This window comes from Nipponia nippon, unplaced genomic scaffold (assembly GCF_047370975.1).
Source record: "Nipponia nippon isolate SJK-2023a ecotype South Korea unplaced genomic scaffold, ASM4737097v1 scaffold_7, whole genome shotgun sequence".
NCBI lineage: Eukaryota > Metazoa > Chordata > Aves > Pelecaniformes > Threskiornithidae > Nipponia > Nipponia nippon.
This window is the reverse complement of record NW_028262391.1, coordinates 9,417,712-9,439,231: the sequence shown is the minus strand read 5'-3', so window position 1 is coordinate 9,439,231 and position 21,520 is coordinate 9,417,712. Positions and strand designations below refer to the sequence as shown.

Here is a 21,520-nt window from a genome sequence, read left to right as displayed (position 1 = left end):
GGCATTTGCAGTTGTGTATCTGTTACCAATGAATTTAGCCTCGAGCCTGAAGTCAGTTATTAAAACCAGATGGGACTAGAAGCCGGAACAAACTTGCCTTACTTTGCCACTCTAACAGATTGTACGGTGTCTTCAAGAAACACCAACGTAAAACTTAAACTGTCTTTATGGTTCTTTTTTTCCAATGCTGGATATATGAAATTTAAATATTAGTTGCACAAAATTTGTATTTCTTTAGAAAATCTTCTGTATCCCAGGGGTCATTTGCAGTGTCATTTAAATGCGGACCATCTAACCATGTGGGTTTTTTTCTGTAGCATCCTGCTTCCATGATGTTTTACCCAGCAGATCTTGAAATGCTTGTCAAGCTTTGCATAGACACGGTTTAATCCCTTTAAAATAGTATTAGCTGGTGCCATCTTTTAAGGAGACCTTTGGATCATGTTAATGATTGTGTTTACTTATTTTGCTATTTAAAATAGACACTATGTAGCTGGATTTTGTTTACCAAAAAAAAAAAAAATCAAGGTAACCGATTTGCCAATGTGTTCCAGATCCCTGGAGCTCCCATCTCATGCTTTGGTCAGAGTAGGCCCTTCAGGCCATTGTTTCTGAAAGATTACATGATGAAGTAGTACATTAAGTACCTCGTTTGGGTTTTAGGGTTTTTATTTGGCAATGTAGATGTACCCTATATGTATCAGCTCTTCTTACCACATAGTCAAAACCTAAATGACCGCCATTTGCCAAGATCAAGAGTAACAGCTGAAGGTCCTCTCATTACAAACTGAATACTGACTGAAGAGTAGAGGGAACCCATTCTTTTGATGGGTATTACTCAAGAGTTTTCTAGAGTAAATCAGGGTGTTTTTTCAACGCATTCTTTTTTCTCCTAACTTCCCTGAAATAATATGATTGCAATATTTTCAAGCATTTGCATGCCAGGGGAGGAAAGAATTGAAGAACGGTCCTGCTCAACCCTCCTCTGTGGTAGGGTTGATTTAAACTTGTGTGGTAGGGTTGAGTTCACCTGAAAAGACACAGGATACAGGCTGCAACTTTAACCACTTGGCTGTTTTCTGTGTTACTGTCTGGTTTTCTCTTAAGGCCTTAGCAATTTCTCCCCTGTAATACTGTCTCTGGTTCTTCTTTTTTCTTCCCTGCAAAACATAATTCTACTTCCTTATCTCACTTGAACTGGACTGACAGCAGACGTCAGGGAATAGTGAGGGGTAACATGTATATTTCTTGGAAAAAGGTTCAGTAAAAGAAATGGCAAGGCACCCAAGGCTGTGAGATATCAGTTGCAATTGCTGTGTCATCTCAACTGCCTGATTGGAGGTATGCATTTTTATTGATTTTTAATTGTGGCTGCTGAAGCTTGACAATATTAACAGTGTTTGTCAGATGAAAGGTAATTCAATTTCTATTTTAAATTTACAAAAACAGTATTCTTGAATAGCAGCCATTAGAATCTTACTTTGTTTTACCTCTTTCTCTCTCTAGAGAATTCTAGTAATTTTTTTCTTGCCTATCTACGCTTACATTTAAAACTTCATGTGCATGCTGTCCTCTCAGTATTCTTAGTGTGGTGTATTACTGCCAAAATTATTTTGACAAATTAATTGTCTTTGTGTCCTTTTCTGAAAAATTTATGACTCTCAAGCTCTGTACTGTCAATTTATCTTCCTGTGGAAATGCAGCACAGATGGTATGTAACTCAGTGTCCCAGAGTCTTATGAGGAGAGACTCACTGTCAGGTCCCCTTGGAACTTTTCCTCTTCTAATTAGATTACTTTTCAAAACTCTTGTGCCAGTCCTTGGTCTAGGACTTTGTGTTCAGTTCTTCCTTTACTTCTAGCATTAAATACTTCTGGAGATACTTTTTTCTTCTTTCTCTAGCTGACGTCCTCAGCCTAAGAACTGATACTTCTCTACCTAATTGTCTTCTAATGACTGTTTTTAATGTTGACAGTATAGCTGCTTTTCTTAAAAGAAAAAAAAAAAAAAACGCACCACCCAAACCTCAAATCTTCCCTCACCAGTGAGTTCGGATGGTTTGTGTTATCCAGCAACAGATAGTTTTGGCATCAAATAAAATAAGTCATTTTGAGATGAAATATTGTTTGAAACAAGGATTGAAACCATATTCTAGATGAATGGCCTTAAAATTGTGAGTTTAAGGGAAAGAGTCATAACAGCCCTCTCTGTTGTAGAGGGCTGTTGTAGGACCAGCATAGTAGAGTTTGGTTGTTTATTTGTATCCTTTATTTTTTGCACACTGATGTAAAAGGTCTGGTTTTGGTGCTGGTCGTGCCTGGAGGTTTTCCACCTTCCCTATTATTCCCCCAGTTCAGCCAGCTGCCAGCCAGAGGAGATGTAGCCGAAAAACAACTCACAAAACAAACCTGGTCAGAGTTTTCTTTCTCTCACCTCTCTCGCATCCCCGTCCGAGCAGTTCCCAGATCTCATTGAGCGTCAGCCCACAAGCAACTGCGGTGCCATACTTGAAAGAGCATGGTAGGAAAAGGAATGAGTAAGTTGGACAAGAGCTGTGGAAGCTGGCATCACCAGAACTATGGCATGAAGCTGCCATCTGCCATAGTATTTATTTGTACTGAAACTCATCCCTATACTATGTAAACATATTCTCTGGTTAAAAAAACAAAACAAAACAAAAAACCCACAGCAGCATTCGTAGCTGTCTTCTTGGAGCCTCTGGCTCTTCTTCTGTGGCCTAACCTCTGCATAGAGAGGTATTTATGTAAATATTTGTGTTTAAGGACAGTGGAACAAAAGTACTTTAAAATTTTCAAGCCTTCCAACTGTAACCCAAAAACTTTATCCAGTAGGTGTTTATGCATCCTTTCCTGCAGAGCATCACTGTCACAATCAACTGAAACTTAGTGCCCACACAGATCCTCTCAAGCAATTGTGCTTTGTTGTTGGGTCTTGCAGGGTTTGTTCTAGTAGCAGCTTACGAATCTGTCACCAATTTTCAGATTTGTTGTTGCTGCAGGAAGCACAAAAGAGGAAAACTGTATTTATCTGCATATTTCTTTGGTAGTAAAGTGGATGGATGTTCAACAGTTATTCAAACTTGCATCTCTGCTTTCCTTGTACAGAAATTGATAAAGAATGAAGCAGCAGCCTTTCCTAGTAGAGACTGAGTGATAGATCTTCCAAGAAGTCAGTCTGGGGTTTCAGAGAACTGCCGTTGCCCTTCTTGCATAAGAAGAATGTGTAGCTTTGAAAAGGCACCAAGTTGTTATTAAGTCTAGAAATATCTGTGTTTAGCAAGGCTGTCATAGTGGGAGGATACATGTATGTTCCCTTGGCTCCTCTCAAGTGTCATGGGGTCAGTGTGCTTTGTTTAAATGAGATTTTAAACCTGAAATTCATGAGATGAAAGCTTTCATTGCAGATAGATGAGTTACGTTGCATTGCTCCACATTACTCTGGACAACAGTGAGGTTGGTCTGTGCAGTGTTTATACCTAGGAAATCTTGCCTGCCAAAGCGTGGTATTTGCTGTCCTGCATGTCGTACTGTAACTTCTACTATGGGTGTGGCTGTATCGATATGAAGATCATGTATACAGATGTTTATTTGTACATTTTATAGTAAAAGCAGCTTTATGTGCAGCAGTATCAAAACCTGCAACTTTCTCCTTGCCTTTAAGCATGTGTGATATAGTTTGCTGGCCCGGATAACTCCTCCTACAGATGTGTAGGAAAGAGGCTGAAGTCCCTGCGATGGCACAAAGAGAAGTCCAAGAGCGCTCGAAGTTGTGCTGTGTCATCTCTCTCGCAGCGCTGTGTCCTCCTGCCCCTTGGCCTTACCCGTGACAGGCACTGCTGCTCTGCCTTCTCAACAGCATCTATGCAGGGCTGTAAAACAGCATAACGTGGTGATTAGCACGCTTGCACTTTGAACTTGTTTTCCTTCAGTTATGGAAGCTAGGCGGTTTCCAACTTGGCACAGGTGCCCTTGTAAGGGAGATTAACCTGGGTGCGTTTGCAGTCTCCCTCTGGCGCAGGGCTGCCGGGAGGTGTGGGGCCACAGCGGTACCCACGGCAGCACCCGCTGGGCTCTGAGAGGGAGGGGGGCAGGAGCCTCATGGGCGAATTTGTCATTTGAAATGAAATGACAGATTCCAGACTTTCTCTGGAGAGTTTCCTAGGCACTCTCTAAATCACTGTTATTTCTGGACTGTGCTGGAGAGTTCCCTGGCTGATATGCTTCCCTCAAGGCTAAGCGATGCTTAATTTATGTTTTTGTATAGTTCATATTTTTATATTAACAAAAACTTCTTCCCAAATATCAAGATTGATTAGTTCTCTTGCATATAGTAACAACATCAGTATTTGCTAGTACTAACACTTGGTTATTGTGAAGCTAGGGGTTGCAGGACAACCCAGGTTTGTAGAGCGTGAAATAAGTTATGCGTCCAGTCATTCTCCTCCGTTCTCCAAGGTCTTTGCTTGCTGCGTTTGTTAGTTTGGCTGTTCTAGCAAGTGTGTTATATGGGAATAGCCTCATCCCTGTTGCTAGAAAGCTTCACAAAATTATTTATAAATTCATTGTTTGTGACATGCAAGAGATCATTTTGTTCTGTGACAAATGAGTTACGTAGGTAACTTCTCAGACTCGGGGACACAGGTAGAGGCACCCTACATCTTCTCAGTAGTATAAAACGCATTACTTTGTTCAGCATGGGAATGTTTTTTAAAATGAATGCTCCTGTTGTGATGTCTTCATAATTTATCAAAAAGATTTACATTTCTAGTGCCACAGAGTGTTCTTTGTGCGTTCATTTGTCAGTGGGTATTAATTGGTTGAATCAAGATTTGTTTTTCTGAAATGCATACCATTGAGCTAGATGCTATGGGCGCTTACTCGCTATCTCAAGAATCTCGCTGTAACAGAATATATTGGCAGGGTTGCCATGGCCTTTTTATTGTTCTGGATTTCTGCCAGAATACTATAAATAGTTGAAAAGGCAAGTGGCCTACCATTACTTGCGGGTAGGCTTGCTGAAAGTTGTTGCAGAATGAACAAATAGGCTGTCAGGGTCTTTTTTTTCTTGTTTGGCTTTGTAGTTGCTCAGTGGATATTGCCTAATAAAAGGTATTTTTATGGGCTGTTAGCTTTGCAGTGTTTGGCATATAATATTATAAATATGTGTATGCGTGTACTGTTTTCCATTATTTAGCTTGTGGTAACTCCCATAACAAACTGATTAATTTCAAACACCTGTGGATGCAGTCCCTCACTTTAATCACCCTCTGTTCAGCCATTCTTTTGCTAAAATCTCTGATTCTGATTCAGCATAATTTTTCCCGGTTTTACCATTTTAAATCCTCCCCCCCCACACCCCCCCCACCCCCCCGCAAAAAAAATAAAAATCGTGATGCAGATGTTAAGCTTCTGTTCCTGATGAGAAGATTCAGATTTGGAGAGGCTAATCAGAAATTTTTATTACTTTTATCTGAAGTTATCTGAAATTGGTAATTGTTTTTCCAGTTCCCTTATCTCTAAGAGGAGGAAGCTAAATTGTACTTGCTTCCACTCCGGTGGCTTTTTTCTGTTACTGGCTAGTAATGTGTCAGCAGCAACATTGCTATGAAGCTAAATCTGCATTATAATCTTCTTTATGCCAGAAATATAGGTCATTATAACTTCAAAAACTTGAAGCAGGTATAATAATAATGAACTCTGAAATAAGCAAGCTACAAGCCAGACCGCAGTTCACTTCCACATACAGAATGGCTTTGATGGTGACAGACTGAAATTTCAGTGGCATCTGCCAGAGAGGAGCAATAGCACTGCCCAGAATGGATGGCAGTGGAGAAGTGCATGAACCCGCAAGGAGATAAAAAATTAGTACCGTAAGCAGTAGGAAAAAAGGCAGATGAATCTTTGAGAACCTTGATTCTGTGACTGCTACGTAACCTGTATACAAAACCGTAATGATATTATGCCATCTGTCCCTCTCACCGACCTGGTAATGCTATTATGTGTATTCTGTCGTTTTGCAAACAGGATAAAATGATCTCATAGTAACTTTATCAGAATTTTTTGTTTTAGCTCTCTTGGGTGCTGATCACCTGCCTCTGGTGCCTTCTGGTGTTCCACATTTACTTCAGTTGCAGACAGATCTTCACCAAGTCTGCTCTTTCCCAGTGTCACTCGCCAGAAAGGCTTTTGTATCAGTTTCCTTCTATAGTGACCCTTAATGCAAATAATCTATTTAGATTTTTTGCAGTACCTCCGACCTTTCTGTATATTCCTTTCATGTGCTGCTGTTTGATTCTACATGCTTTTTGCTCCCAGATAATAACTGATTCCAAAAGATAATTGTTTTTCTAACTGTAATTTGGCCTGCCTGGTTAAAATCTTTGTTACCTGCCTAATTAGAATTTTTTTAAACCAGTGCAGTCTAATTTTGGGATATCCAGATAGCAAGATACAGTATTCACAAGAATGTAAGTCCTGCTCAGTTAATATCTTTATCTAGGGGTGAAGGGAGAGTGAATGTTGAGAAGAAATGTCAACCAAAATGATTGATCTTAGGGCATTTATTTTGTGTGTTTTTTCAGGGCATCTGTTAAAGTAGAACTGCTGTTGATGAGAGTTCTGCAATTGTAACTGAGACACACGTTAGGCCTTATAAAGGTGAACTGTATGGAATAGTTTGTAACATTGTGCATGTCCCACTGCGCATCTGTGTTTATACAGCTGAATTAACTAGGGTTTTTGAGAAAGTTGTGGATATCAGTCTTTGATTAAAGCAGTGCCAACGAGTAGGAAAAAATAGCTTAAGAAAATTGCCTGAGCGAGTATTAGGACATTGTTCCTGTTGGTGATTACCGGCGTGTTAGCGAGCTGCCTGAAGACATGGGAGGACCCTTAACAGGAGCCACCAGCTGTAAGGGTGAAACCCTCATCATAAAGACAGGGCACACTCCAGTGTTGGGGAGATGTCTAGCGTTTCTAGATCTTGCGCTGTAAAAAGAAACAAACAGGAAAGGAATTAAACCAGCGTTTCTAAATTTGGCGCGTAGCCTTTAGGAGAGGGGAGTTTGAGTACTACAGATCGGACATTTCTTTTAAACAGCAAAAGGGCAAGATGAGGGAAATTAAATGCTGTCTTACAGTGCTGTTGGACTTTCACTTAATTGAGTCTGACTTTAACCAGAAAAGTTCTGGATTTAACAGAAACAAGTGCTTTAAATAAATCCTCCTGGTATTAAGCAAAAAAAGCCAGTCACACAGCACAACTAATTCACAGTTGGTTAAATTGAATGTAATCGCTCAATCACCCAGTACTGATCTTTATGACAGAATCTGTCCTAAAATTTTAAGTAAAAGGTTTTTATGATGTGTCTGGTTCACTGATTGTACATAGTAATTAGCATATTGGATGCAAAAAAAGACAACCTTTGATTCAAACTCTGATGCATGATTTCCAGAGGTAATAATTCTTGCAGTACCTGTTGGGGGGGTGGGACTTGGGTATGCTGCTTCTCTCTGCGCCCCCCCCCCCCCTTTTTTTTTTTTACATCTTCTACTATCCAAGATTTTCACTGTTCCTTACAGTGACTGTGACTGATGATGTCATTGCTGAAGCACCAGAAAAATTCTAGAAGTGGAAGTTCTAGCCCAGCATGGTCAAAAACCTTGTCAGCGTGCCATAACATACAGCAGGAAGAAATGTTGTATTTCCTCATTTCCTGAGCAAAGTAAATTGGCAGCGCGCTGAGAAGTTCTCCCAACTATAAACATGTCTGAGTAGAGCAGAAATGAATTCCAGTCGTCTGCAGTTCATGGTGGTCAGCGGTTGAAATCTGACGTGGTTCATGAGAAATGGTTGACTGTGTGACTTGGAGACTCTCCCCCCCCCCCCCCCCCATCTTGGACCCCAATGAAATTTGAGGCAACTGTTAACTTTAGTATTTGTCCGTGTATTGTGTGAGACCTCATGGCAGCTCAGTATGCTTTGCCAGCTGGTACTGTTCTCGATACTAAAAAACCAAATACGTAGCATAATACAAGTAAGTGACAACTTGAAGTATTTTGTGCATTGAAATAAGATGGGTGGAGGATAGAAGGGTGCTGGAGGACTCTGCCTTCCAAAAGTGGAAAAGCTATTAAAAAATACTGCTGCACCACTTAAAGGGCAAGAGTGAGAAGAAAACTGTGCACTATAGTAGACAGCATTATATCTGTTTGTAGGCAGTGTCCTCTTTTTCATTCAGTGACAATACTGGTAAACATCAGTCAGTTCAATCTGCAGTTAATGTGTCAGAACTTTAAAAAAACCAAAACTAAAAACCCCACGCTTGAGTCTTCCGACTGTGTGATTGACCGAGCGAGAGTCTGGCAGCCACTCAATTCAGGCAGCTTCTTCTAAGCACACCTGAAAAAATGTCTTAATTTTAGTTAACCCGTGTTGTTAAACACCTGTACGATAAGCTTCTGTTCATCCTGTTCTCCTTCTTACATGTCTGAGGTTTGTTTGTAAAACAAACTATGGAGGACATTGGCAGTGCACTTAAAAAAATGAAATGCTGCAAGGTGACAGATTTTTGAAGAGCCAGTGTTAGTAATGAGAACACGTAATAAAGGGCCAAAATAAAATAAAACATGTTTCAAAATATTTTAGCTTGATGTGAGATCATGTGTTCCAAGTATTTCCTTAATTTTTCTGTGCTATACGGGAGGTTTTTTATTAGCTGGTTTACTCTAGGGAGTTCAGGATTGTTCTAGTGAATAATCTTTTATAAAGGCTGCAGGCAAGACTAGTATAGGAGAGATTTTCAGCAGCTTCTAGATTTTTAAGGATTGCAGTGATGTCAGAGTGTCAGTGTAGGTAATCCTGATGACCTGCAGTACATCTAATGCTGATCTGTGTGAGCTCTTATACCCCAAACAGTAAAACATTTCTCATGAGCTTTGTGGAAATAAAAGCTTTTGTTTTCTGGGAAAATTAGAAGTGCAAGGAGGAGTTGGAAGCTTTCAGAGGCCAAAGGTACTCGGATATGGAACAGGCGATGAACAATAGGGAAGTTCTTAGAACAAGCACGTTTAGGGGAAAAAGTCAGCTCAGGATTTTGGTTCCTGTTTCCATTTTCACTGTTTCCAATCTGTGTTTGGTTTTAATGGTAGATTGAAGTATGTGGTACATGAGCACCTTGTCCAGCTCAGCCTGCTATATATTTTTTTTGTTCTTAGTTTAGCAAGTCACACATAACTTTATTTCATTGAACGTTTCTGGTATCGTACTTCCTTTATTACAAGAGGAAATGTGTTCCTGTTGTGCTTGAAGTTGTTTCATTTCTTTTTCAACCCTGCTTCTGGAAATTCTAGTCTAACCAGGTCAGTAATGCTGTTTTGGTTTTGGCAGCTGGAGAATGGGAAGTGGCTTTGCCAGTGTTGCTTATGCTGAGCTCTGCCAGGTGACACAGCCACCCTTTGACTTGTGTCATGTAAAGATTTCCCTTACTGTTCTGCCAAAGGAGAGATCATCTCACCCTTTCACAAAGCATTCAAGTTATTAGGTTATAAGAGTCATGGATTGTGTCAGGTGAAGTGTAAAATGTTGCAAGTGAAAGTCTGCTATTTTTTTGTAAAAGCAAGTAATTTCTTTTCTTTTTGTCGCAGGTTCTTTAAAGAACTTGAAGCAAGACATCAGAACAACATCTTTATTGATGATATTGGCGATATAGTTGAAAAGCATACTTCCTCAACATTTGATCCGTATGTAAAGTACTGCACCAACGAAGTCTATCAACAGCGAACACTGCAGAAATTACTGTAAGAACTAATTTTAAAATATGATTGCAACATCACCCCCTTTGTAGTAGGGGTGAGCAGTAGGCTGTGGTATTTGGTGCAAAACCTGTGGCTTCCAGCTAAGCGTGTACTTACATGCTTAGCTTTCCTTAATGTACAAGTTCCTTTGAAGTAATTGAGAGTGAAAACATGCCTGGCTGCATAGTCCAATCCTATTTGTGGTCATGAGTTACATTCCCTTTCCACTGATAAGTACGGGTTACTCAGTGTCAAAGATGTCCTTTCATTGTACGTTACATACGAGTCTGCCTGCACGCACGTTCATGTGTGGGACAACTTGAGCTTTCTAAATGTCAATGGTGGTCTTGCATATCTAAGTAAATAAAGCTGAAGGCTTAGTTGATATGACTCCTTCAAACCACACTTTCCTATTAATAAAATCATGATTTATTGAAAGTCTAGCAACTTTCACAATTCTTTGGTAAAACATACCGTTTAATTCTCTCCTCCTTTTTCCTGCCAGAGCCACAAATCCAGCATTTAAAGAGGCGTTATCACGGATCGAGGCCCATGAAGATTGCCGGAATTTACCAATGATCTCTTTCCTCATTCTTCCCATGCAGAGAGTTACTCGTCTTCCCTTACTGATGGATGTAAGAACAGAGCTCTTTTTCTGTTTTCCCTTGATGCATGTCCTTTTAATGTTAGCGTTCTTTTGTATTCAATTCCTAGTTCATTCCAGTCTCTTCGTATCTTCTTACTTGTACCAGGTACAGGGCTGTAGATACTGGTCTGTTGATTATGAAGTACTGTAGCATTTGTTCGCTTACCGTGACCGGTACCCTATGCTCCTGACCCCCTGTTCAAAAATTAAATATTTAGATATTCTAATAGAAAAATTGTAAAGGGTCAAAATGATTCTGAAACCAAGGAGGAACCTAGCACAGAAATTGTATATAACGTTAGGATTAAAATGAAACCCAACAGTTCAAAAAGCAAGACTTCCTATTATATAGATGAGATGCGGGTCCTTTTGCAGTACGTACTTACTTTCAGGAACAGAGCTGTTAAGACCCTCAGTTAAGAGGGTCACAGTGTAACCCTGAAGAATGAACTCTGCTCATAAGGGCACAGGAGCTGTTTGCGAGTGGAGCAGTATTGAACTACTTGGTTTCCTACCACAGTGTTACCCTGTGAGATGTTCCCTTCCTGTGCAGGTTACTGGGCGACTTAGGAAGTGTGATGAAGTGCAGCTGAGGATTTGTGAAGCCAAGTTCACACCAGGATTCATGGTATTTCAGTTAAGGTGCTAGAGCTAAATTTATGAGCTGAACCACCAGCAATAGTGGAGATTAAAATCCAGGCTAAGATTTTAGCATCGGTAGGATCCAGAAATGGGACTAATAGTTTTGTTCTCCTATATATTTGCAAATTGTGCACTGATTAATTTGATTGGTCATCTGGATAGTTACTTAGTTCATTCATGGACGTTGAATGCTCTCTTCTCTGCAGTACATTTCTAGGTTAAAAAAAGAAAGAAAGAATAATCTGGTATTATTTTGGTGTGTCACTAGGTGTGCCTTCCCCTTCTTGGTTTTTTTTTTTTCTTTTCTTCGCCTCCTTCCCCTCTTCAGTTAAAAGAATCTAGACAAGCAAACCAAGTATTTTATTTTCCACTGTTTCAGTTTTGTTTATTTGTTTTTCTTGGAGACGGTCGTGTAAACCTTATATTGAGAATTCAGAGTGAATTGAATTTTTAAGGTTTCAGTACCAGAAATACAGCTCCAACTACATTCAGAGGGGAGAGAACATAATTAAACCAAAGACTAATTTAATGTAAAATATCTTATATTTTTGTTTCTCAATCAAAAAAGCGATTTAACTGCTCTGTCGTTGATTCGAAATGCCTGTTTCTGATAGGACTTCATCTTTACCTCTGGCTCACGAGAATAAACTCTGTCAACAGAGATAACTCTCATGTATAACTCATAGATTGGTTTTACTTCTCATTACTTTCCAGCGCTTCCTCTGTTTCGATGCTGCAGCTGTCTTCTCTTCCACGTGCTTTCTTGTTTTAATAAAATAATATTGTTATGTATATTTTTCCACGGTACACATAACAGTGTAGCCTTAAGAGCCTTTTCTGTTAATCCTTTGGAAATACTTACCTTCCACAAAGAGGTCAGGCAGAGTAATCCGGTACATTTCTCTTATTGCAAGTACGGTTGTACATAAATGGGTCTTTCAACTTCCAGGAAAAGCTTAACGTGGTACTTGAAACAGGAAGAACCTGATAATGTACGGCTGCAGTGGCGTTTCGTTGTGGTTTGTGAAAAGTTTGAGATGAGATGGCAGAAACTTTCCCTTCCCTGGAAGGATATGGCCTGCCTCTTCCACTGGGTTGCCATGGATGGAGGTTGGCCAAGAGATCCAAAACATCACTTTGCTCCAAAAAGCTTTCAAGGGAGGCATTCCTTAGTGTCACGAAGCACTCCGAAGAAGTGATCTAGGGTTCTCTCATTTATCCCAGTCCACAGCTGTGATTTCACCTCTTTGATTTCAATTAATATGTACGTAAAATTCTGTATTTGTTACAATCCGTGCTTCTTAGCCCTCTGAAGTAACTGACCTTTTATTTCAGACAATTTGTCAGAAGACTCCTAAGGATTCACCAAAATATGAGAATTGCAAGCAAGCTCTGAAAGAAGTGAGCAAGGTATGTTCTTTTAGAAGTTTAATATGGATGCAGAATTTTTTTTGCTTTGACTATTTTCCTTCCTAAATTGCACTGCATGCTTTTGTCATTTCAAAAATCCACCGTGAGAAGTGGCTGCTTTTGGTTTTTGTTAGTCACTTGAGAGTTAATTTTCATGTTCACAACTCATTTTGTTCACCTGTTTCATTGTGTAGTTGCACAAGTTTATTCCGTTTGCTGCCAGTCATTCCAACAGAAAGCCATGTGGTGGACCATACAGCTAAGAAAAGCCAAAACACTATCCTGACAGTAGAGAAAAGAAAGTCTGAATCTTCTAAGCAAACCTAAGCATTCTTTTGGCTTTTATTGTAAGTTAGCCAGATCACCTTCTGTCAGTTGTTCTCTTCTCCTGGAGTCATGCTTTTTTCCCAAGAACCGATGATCGAAGAAGAGCACAAGTCCATTTCCATGCATAGATTGTAAATTTCAACAGCGCTTACTTGTATATTAAATTCCAGTTCCTTCCATTTGAACCTGAGCAATCATATTAGCAATTTCTTTTTAAATTGGTGGGAAATTCCAATCCATCTGTTTAATACATTTATATTTATATTCTGGAAATAGACAACTCTTTAAAACAGAGCATTATGGTATGAAAAGAAAAGCTAAGGATCTAAGGACTGGCTGTTTTTTGCCTCCAGGATCTCAGAATTTCAGAAACTGTAGTGCATCATGGACTGTTGTGAAATGCGAAGTACTGGGCATTCTTTATTAAAAAATAATTTTTTTCTCTGCCCGTTGGGGCTAGACATTACCTTGGGCCTTGAACATACTTGTCTACTTTAAGGGAAAAATTTGTGTTTTCCATGCATAAATAATGCAAACAGGAAGAGTATTGGAAGATACTGAAGGATTGTTTTATTTAAGAAAGGCCACTAGGGATCGGTTTTGTGCCTAAATTACTGTCTGTTTATTACATAGGAAAATATCCTAAATTCGGCAACACTGTACTGCTGCCAACACAACTGGGGTTTTCTGTAGGAACAGTATATGGTGTGTAAAGTGTTCGATGATAACAGGAGAAAAGGGCCGTTGACAGTTGGGAAATCCCTGCATGATGTTGCGGGGTTAAGGGGAATGCATTTTCATGCCTTTCCGTCTTTGCCCCCCTGTTTTTATTTATGTGCTCCCCACCCCCATGCGCAGGCTTCACTAAAACTGTAGCATGCTTTAAAATTGCATTCTAAAGGTCAGCTGCAACAGAACTTTTTCTAGGATACTGTTTGCCTTAGTTTAACAAGGCGGTACTGTAACGTTTGTGATGGGACTTTATTCTGCGAATGGGTTGGGTGTGCGTGGTAGACGTGGCAGCAGGTCGCACTGATGTGTCGCTCTGGAAGGTTGTTTATTTTGGAGCTGATCATTAACTTGGATCAGAGAGCTGTAACCCTTCTCAGTCAGAACTTCTGGCTGAACGTTTGTACCATCTGGAGTCGAGTCCACTGAGGAATAAATAATGTTCATAGTATGATAGGGTAATTCAGGTTGAGGGGGCTCTCAGGAGGTGATCTAGTCCAGAATCGGCTGCCAAGTCAGACCAGGTCACTCAGGGCTGCATTCAGTCTGGTCTTGAAAACATTACCTCTGTGACCCAGCGTGAAAATGTCGGCTCCTTTGTAAATTTTACGCTTCCTCGGAAGTGCATTTTATACAGTAACGAGTTTATTGCAAGTCTTGAGTACATTAAACCTGTTAAATAAATGTCTCGTTTCTAGCTGGTGCGTTTATGCAACGAAGGTGCTCGGAAAATGGAAAGGACAGAAATGATGTACACAATTAACTCCCAACTGGAATTTAAAATCAAGGTACGATGATGATATTTCTGACCATAAATCACTGAGCATATGAACAGCTTTGAGTACATGTTATGTTGTGATAGGTTCATTGCCAACACAAACAAGGTAAATTAGTGTAGGCTGTCGTATCGACGTGACTTTTCAGTCAAGGAAGACAAGCTCATATCCTGGGGTAGCTGAAGCCCTGGAAGCTCAGAGTGCCTGAGGACTGTCACATCTAACCCAGCAGGTTAAGCTTCAGGTTGAGGCTTTTCAGGGAAAGAGAGTATCACGATATATGTTTTTAAAAAGAATAAGTTAGCATTAATTACTGAAGAATGAGGTATGTCCAGACTCTGGGTTTGCCTTTGTGGATGAAACCCTGTCCCTGTTGGAGTGACAGTACCTGATAATATCAGTCATGGTACAATCTTAGGCTGTTTTACGTAATTCGTAACAATGTGCATGATGTCACAGTTCACACAGAATCACACATTGCTCTGCCTCTGTGTCCATCCTTCTCGTCATTCATTTCCTCAAGGCTTGTCAGATTTTGAATTGCTTTATTCTCTCTTTCCTCCTCACATAAAAAGCAGAAGAATGCACAGCATCATTTCTAACTGTACGAGAATCGTTGCAATTCTGCAAATGGAGGCTGTCATTGTACAGGATACTTGGTACATCAAGTAATGAATCTGCTGAAGTCTCTTATAGCGTGGGAACTTGTTGGATGGATTAAAGAAATGTTTTTGGGGGAGATATTGCATTGTGAAGCAGTTCTGTTTCTCACTTGAGCATGTTGTGTGACAGTGTGTAAACAAGTTCTGATAAATTTGATCACACCTGAATCGACTCTGTTCTGTGAGCTGTAGATAGTTCTGAATTTCTGCTTAGATCTCTCAAACACAGCAAAACTGTGTTTCTTTAAAGAGTGAATTAGTATTTGTAATTGTTTGATACAGTAAACAGTGGAACTTCAATAGCCTCTTCATATCACACACTAATTCTTGCAAAAGAATGATCTATTATGGCAGGATAAAAATTAAAACTTTTCAAGTATTTTCATTTTAAGTAGAAAGGTTATGTTATAGCAAAACTTTTTTTTAATATATATTGAATTAAGTATTCTTTGCTGGAAAGACAAAGTAAGTTGCTGTGAAGATTTTGCCATCAGGAGAGAGGCCGACTACTGCTGCTTGATGATGAGATGTTCTCATGTACATGATAGGAAAACTCCGCCTGAGGAAATACTTCTAGGCCAGGGAAAGATCCTAATAGTATTTGACTATGCTGATTTACAGCAGCACAAAATAAAAAAACCACAGGCCTATTTCCGGTCACCGTAGGACGTGTTTCTTGGAATTATGGTCTATTTCTGCAAGATTCTCATAGGCTGCTGTAAAATCTGTCCGTTTAGAGGAGTCCTCCTTTTTGCGGGAGGTGACTGAGAGCAGGATGACGTTGGAGAGTGCCGCACGCTGCAGGATTCCGGGCGGCAGCGGTGTGAAATGCATCGGCCCAGCTGGCTTTCCCCGTAGCTGGGCGCGTTGGCTCTTAGGCCACACCTGCAGGCAGGAGTTACCCAACTTGGCCTACGACTGCACATTTGGCAGCATCGGATGTGCAACCAAAGTGGGGTGGTACCTGCCTGGAATAGCAAGCTGGGCAACGGCAGACTTCAGCGTAGGTGACATTACTTAAGCTAATCTACACCTTTATTAATACAGTTCACTTTATTAATCCCAAGTTTTTGTTTTGCTAGTACAGGTGCTGTTAACCTTCAAATAAGTTTACAGACTCTTAGGATATGGAGATATTCCAAATTTTTTCCTTTCTAGTACTGAAAATACAATTAGGCTGTTATTAAAAAAAATAATTCTCTACAATCAGTCTTTTCAGTAGGAAAAAATAGCAGACATAGTCATAGTTAGTAGGGGTTTTATTGTACTTTCAAGATATTTCTTCAAGTATATTTACTTTTTTCTATTCAATGTTTGTTAAAATACCATTTCTGTAAGTAATGTCTCATATCGTTACGTAATGAGTAATCTTTTGTGAGAAGATTTTTGTTGTTATCATACATGTAGTAAGTAGAGATTCATGTTTTTAAAACCACAGTTCTTTAAAGGATCTTGGTCAGTCTTTGAGGAAATGCTGTCTCTAAAAAGGTGTTTCTCAACTTGTCCGAAGTATTTTTATTTTCAAGCTTAGAGAATAATAAAAATATTTACTTACAACAACAATAATAAAGAAACCGTCTCTTAACAAGTGACATTGCTACATTAGGTAACAATGGTGGATGATAGTCTCAAGTCTTTGGATAGTCTAAAACAGCGTTTTGGATAGTCTGAAGCCCTTGGGCGATCTGCTTTGCGGTTTTACTCATAGTTTTCAAATCTACAGAAGTACCTAACAGTGTTGAAGTGCTTAAATGGTTTATAGTCTCCTACTTTCCCCATGGGAGAGGACGCACGCTATTGATCCCGACTTTGCGGATGCGAGAGGCCCTGTATAATTCTTCCCCGTACATGCTGTAACTAGCAGCTCTCGCTGCTTTCATGAGAGTAATGGCAACTCTATGTATTTTGGTTTTCTGTCATTTTTATGCAAGTGTTTTTTTCCTTTGTGCATCTTAAATATAAGCACTTAGTGGTTTAGACCTTATCTGTGGTTTGAGAGCTTGCCAGCTGGCGTATAAAAGGCTGCTTTGGCCGAGTTTCAATACATTTTAAGTTCTGACAGCTTGTTTTGTATAGAAGGGAGATGGTACACATGATGTACCCTTTTGGCAATTAAGGAAAAATGAATATGAAAGTAAAAAGCTGCCTCTGGAATATAGTCAATTAGGGAAATGTAATGAACTCACTTAGAGCACAGATTAGAGGAATTTTTAGTTCGTCCTCACACAGAAATTTTTAAAGTACTTTTTGTCTGTAAAACCATCATCGTGGTGCTATAATTCTGTTTTATAACCATTATAAATTAGGTAAACTATTTCTGTTCTTGCTCAACCTCATAGAGTGTTTTGGGGTTTTTCTTTAACTTTATTATGTTGTTAGATGTAACTGCGTGGGAGTACCAGAGAAGCTACTCAAATATGTCACTTTTGTACATGGCTAATCTGTGGAATTTAATTTTTAATTAAGATTCAGAAGTTTTTATTCTTCAGTTTTTCATCTTTAGCACCAGAAAGGTTGTGTGTGGTTTTTTTTTTTTTTTTCTGTAAATAGGCTTTTGTGTTCATGGAACAAACTTGTTTGTGACTTCTGTGTTGAAGGACCATCTAGTCCGAAGTCTTTCAATTTTGTAGTCACAAAAAGTGTGGCGGTGTCACCGTTAGGGTATGGCCCGATGTTTCACATTCCTGTACTGTCACATGGAACCATTACTGCACTTCAGGAAGCGTACAAGCCATTTGTTTACAAAACCGATTTTCATGTTACTTGACGGTACTGAACCAGCAGAGTTTTGACTGGAAGTAAGCCAAATTTTTTTAAAGCTGAATGTCGATATAAAACTTTCTTTGATTTCAGTGATGAAGCTTGGGAGTTCCTCTGGGAGTGTCGTATCTCGAGTACTGAACTAAACGGGGCTTTCGTAACCTGTGAGGTTTAATGATGTGTCTTTCATAAAATCACCGTCCGTAGGAAAAATGAGATGATACAGTCCTAGGAGAAAGTAGTAAAGTTGGATTGATGGAAGTCTAAGTTAGCCACTGATGTGAGATGAGTGACAGTGTCAGTTAATGAACTTGAAGTTACAGTGATTTGTAACCAGACTGATTTACTCTGATTCACTGATGGAGACCTGGATAAAAATCTATTTATGAAATATGGATTTGAAACAAAATTCTGCATTTCCAAACTGGAGAATAGAGTAGAAAATGCATTTAATAAACTCATGGGTAATGCAAAACCAGAAACCTGCAAAAAAGTCATGTAAATCAAAACAGAATATGTGAGCTTAGATTAATTGGGAAGAAATGTCCGAAGGGAATTTCATCAAGACTCAATACATTAATACTATCTTGGTAGCATGAATGCAAAAATACTAGGAATCGTAGCAGATAAATGAAATATGTTAATCAGTAGTCACTTCGAAAGAATACAGGTTTTGAAAGGTCCCTAATGCAGGTCTACAGTATAGCAAAGGTTTTTGTTCCGTGGATGTCTGTGTGCAAGTACCAGGCGAGGGTGGATATTCATTCCTGCTTGTTCTGCGTATATTGGGACATAAATGAGTCTGAGGTGAGGTAAAAAGGCTTCTTTAACTTGTAACAATGTGCAGTAGTTCCAGAGAGCTGCTACATTCCGCAATTTTGAGCAACCTTCATCTGCCATTAGTACACTACCTCCTAATGGAAAGTATGGGAGAGAGAGTTCTGTGGTACAGCCTGGTGCCAAAAAAGCATCTTTGGAATAACTGTTCCATCATGTGCCACTTCAGAGTCACTGTAAAATCATACCTCAAAATTCAAAAACACGGGGGTGGCTGCATGTAAAATTAGGGAGTTCGTATTTTGTTCTTCCAACAGCAAGATCACAGTCAAAGCACTGTATTTTGATTTTGGCATAGTACTATGGGGCAAGTATAGGCAAGTTGAAATTAGTTCAGTAAAGAGCAGCTAAAATGATTAAAAGATATAAAAAGACAACCCATGCAGAATGAAGAAGACAGCTGGCAAGCTGAATGAAGAAGTTTTTTTTTTTTTTTTTTTTACTAGCATGTGAAAGGGAGAAAAAGCAGTTGTCTTCATTTGTCTAATCATGCAAGACCAATAATTAATTTGAACAGCAGCAAAGCAAGTAGGGAAGTTTGATAAGCAGAAAGCCAGTTACATTTAAAGTAGAAAGAAAAATTTGATTATTTTGCTTGGGACAAAGAAAAATTAAATTCCATAAAATTTAGCAGTAAGCACCCATTTACTGCAGCAGGTCTTAGGTACAAACATTAGTAAGCGTGGGCAAAGTGGATGCCTCTTCTTTTCCAGTGGTATCGGGTACCTGCTGCTGGAGAACCCGTAAGGTACAGGGTGCACAGCTCAGGCTTCGCTCGCAGAAGTTACGCACTGAGCCTAATCCTTTTTGGTACCGGGGGAAGGTACCAGACACCTTCATTCAGATGCTCTATTGCATGTGGGCAATACCCAAAGGTGCACGGAGACAAGAGCATCTTCAAGTATTCAAGTTAGGACCCAACCAGGTCATGCCAGTGAGGGGTGAAACCAGCAGAGGAGGTCAGTATCTTTGCTCAGAATATTGCCTAGTGGCAGCGCAGGCTGGCAGAAAGAACCTGTCCACTGTGTGCCGCTGAAGAAATGATCCCACATAGCAGCTCTGCCCAGTTCAGTGCTAGCAACAGTCAGTGAGATCATTGACTGAGGAATCCTGGTCAGTGGGACAGCTGCCAGCACTGCAATGGACCTTTGTCCTTCTGGCACCGTGTGTCATGGTACAGCTTCAGAGATGATCTGTCCTCTGTATGACCAGGACGTGCAGTCTCACATCTCCCTTCGTATCCGTGGCCCAGAGACAAAAGGTGCTTCTATGGTGTCTCGTTCTCCCACAGTTGGGAATAATCTGGATTAATAAAGTCTGGTCTTCACATTAGGCAGCTGTGATCCTCTTTGGCTTGCTTCAGCTGCTGCAGGTGTTGGTCCTCGCCCTAGAGGGAAATGGAGATCCTGCTCCACAGAACACTTGGAGTTCAACTTCATCAACTAGATGAAGAGGAGCTATAGTATCCTTAATTATCCACCTTAGGTAAAGCTATGACAGCGGACAGATCACTGTATTCAGGAGCTCCTAATGAGAATAGCAAGTACTTGGAAAACTTCCCTTCCTGCTATCAAGGGAAAAAAATGTAAGTGGTTTGGTATGGTAATCACCTTGGAAGAATGACTGTACCTGTACCTCGTAGAAGGTTCATGCAAACCTGACTGACTTGTCGTGGAACCAGTGACATACGCCCAGTGAGTTGTCATGTCTGGTCTGAGGGTGCTCTAACGGGCTCAAGTCCGTGCCTCGTTAGAGCAGCGTGCCTGGAGCAGTCTGATTTGCCATCCCCTTCAGCTGCGGTAGCAAGTCACAAAGCAATTGTGGTCAAATATAACAGTCACCTTTCCTGACAAATGGAAGACAAGGGGGGAAAAAAAAAGCTGAAGTTCACCCTGAGGAAGGACAGTGATTTATTAATATGGCCTTTCATAAGGGATACCTAAAGAGACGTCCTCTAAAAATTTCAGATGTGTCTCAAACCGCTGGTGAATTTCTGATGTCATGAGCAAAATACATTGTTTTGGCATTAAAATGGACAACTCATTCAAACCCTACATATCGCATACTGCTTTACACATTCTTTCACAGAGCTGTGTTGGAACTTCAGTTTACTGACAGAGTAGAAAATGGATTTTACCGCATTTGATTGGTAAGCCGTCTGGCATTCCTCACGTACTTTGCTTTTTCACAGAAGAAAGGTCTGCAGACTCTGAACATCTCGATAATGATGTTCAGTACTGCATTAGGACCAATCTAATCTTGCATGCTGTCTCCGTCATCTCTTTAAGTCTGTTTTCGTATACTCACAGAATATTTCAAAGTGGGTTGTACAGTGTATTTCTCTGTTGAAGAATTTTACATTTTTTCAATTCTGTGCGTGGTACAGAACACACCACCAGAAAGAAGGCACAGCATCATTTTAACTGGCCTTAGGGGTGCGATGAAATGCGGTGTGCAGTAGCCCTCATGTTTGAGATGAGAAGCCGAAGCTGCTCTTTCCAGCTGTTTAGAAAAGCTGTGAGGTACCTAGAGGAAAATCCAATGTCCGTATGGGCTTAAAGAATGATTGCTTGCTCTCCAAAAACTTATATATTCCTAGAAGACAGTATTTTTATTTTAATTTCCTTAGGAGATCTCACATAGTCTGTTCCATCCCAAGTATGACCAATCAAGTCTGTTCATTTTTATCTTAGATGAGCAATTAGGTCATGTGCATGAGTGATTTTTCAAGTATTTGCAGGCTATTGCTTGTCTATTAGATGAACGATGAAGATACCTTAAACCTTGATAACCTCCATTTTGTGCTGGTACTCACGATCTCTGAGCTTTGAGTTTATTCAAGCATTTTTTTTCCCCAAATATGTAATACTCTGTTACCTGTTTTTTAAAAATCTCTACTTTGGAAGGATTAAAATG

At 39.9% G+C, this 21,520-nt stretch overlaps 1 protein-coding gene across 2 annotated transcripts in view; it reads left to right on the top strand.

Annotated features, from left to right (window-relative positions):
• ARHGEF26 (Rho guanine nucleotide exchange factor 26) overlaps positions 1–21,520 on the top strand; it is a 69,195-nt gene that overhangs the window by 24,001 nt on the left and 23,674 nt on the right. For both annotated transcript variants that reach the window (XM_087739895.1, XM_009463854.2), the window contains 4 exons: positions 9,666–9,818; positions 10,321–10,450; positions 12,439–12,513; positions 14,268–14,357. In XM_087739895.1, the coding sequence (XP_087596021.1) occupies positions 9,666–9,818; positions 10,321–10,450; positions 12,439–12,513; positions 14,268–14,357 (448 nt within the window). The remainder of the gene's footprint in view (positions 1–9,665; positions 9,819–10,320; positions 10,451–12,438; positions 12,514–14,267; positions 14,358–21,520) is intronic.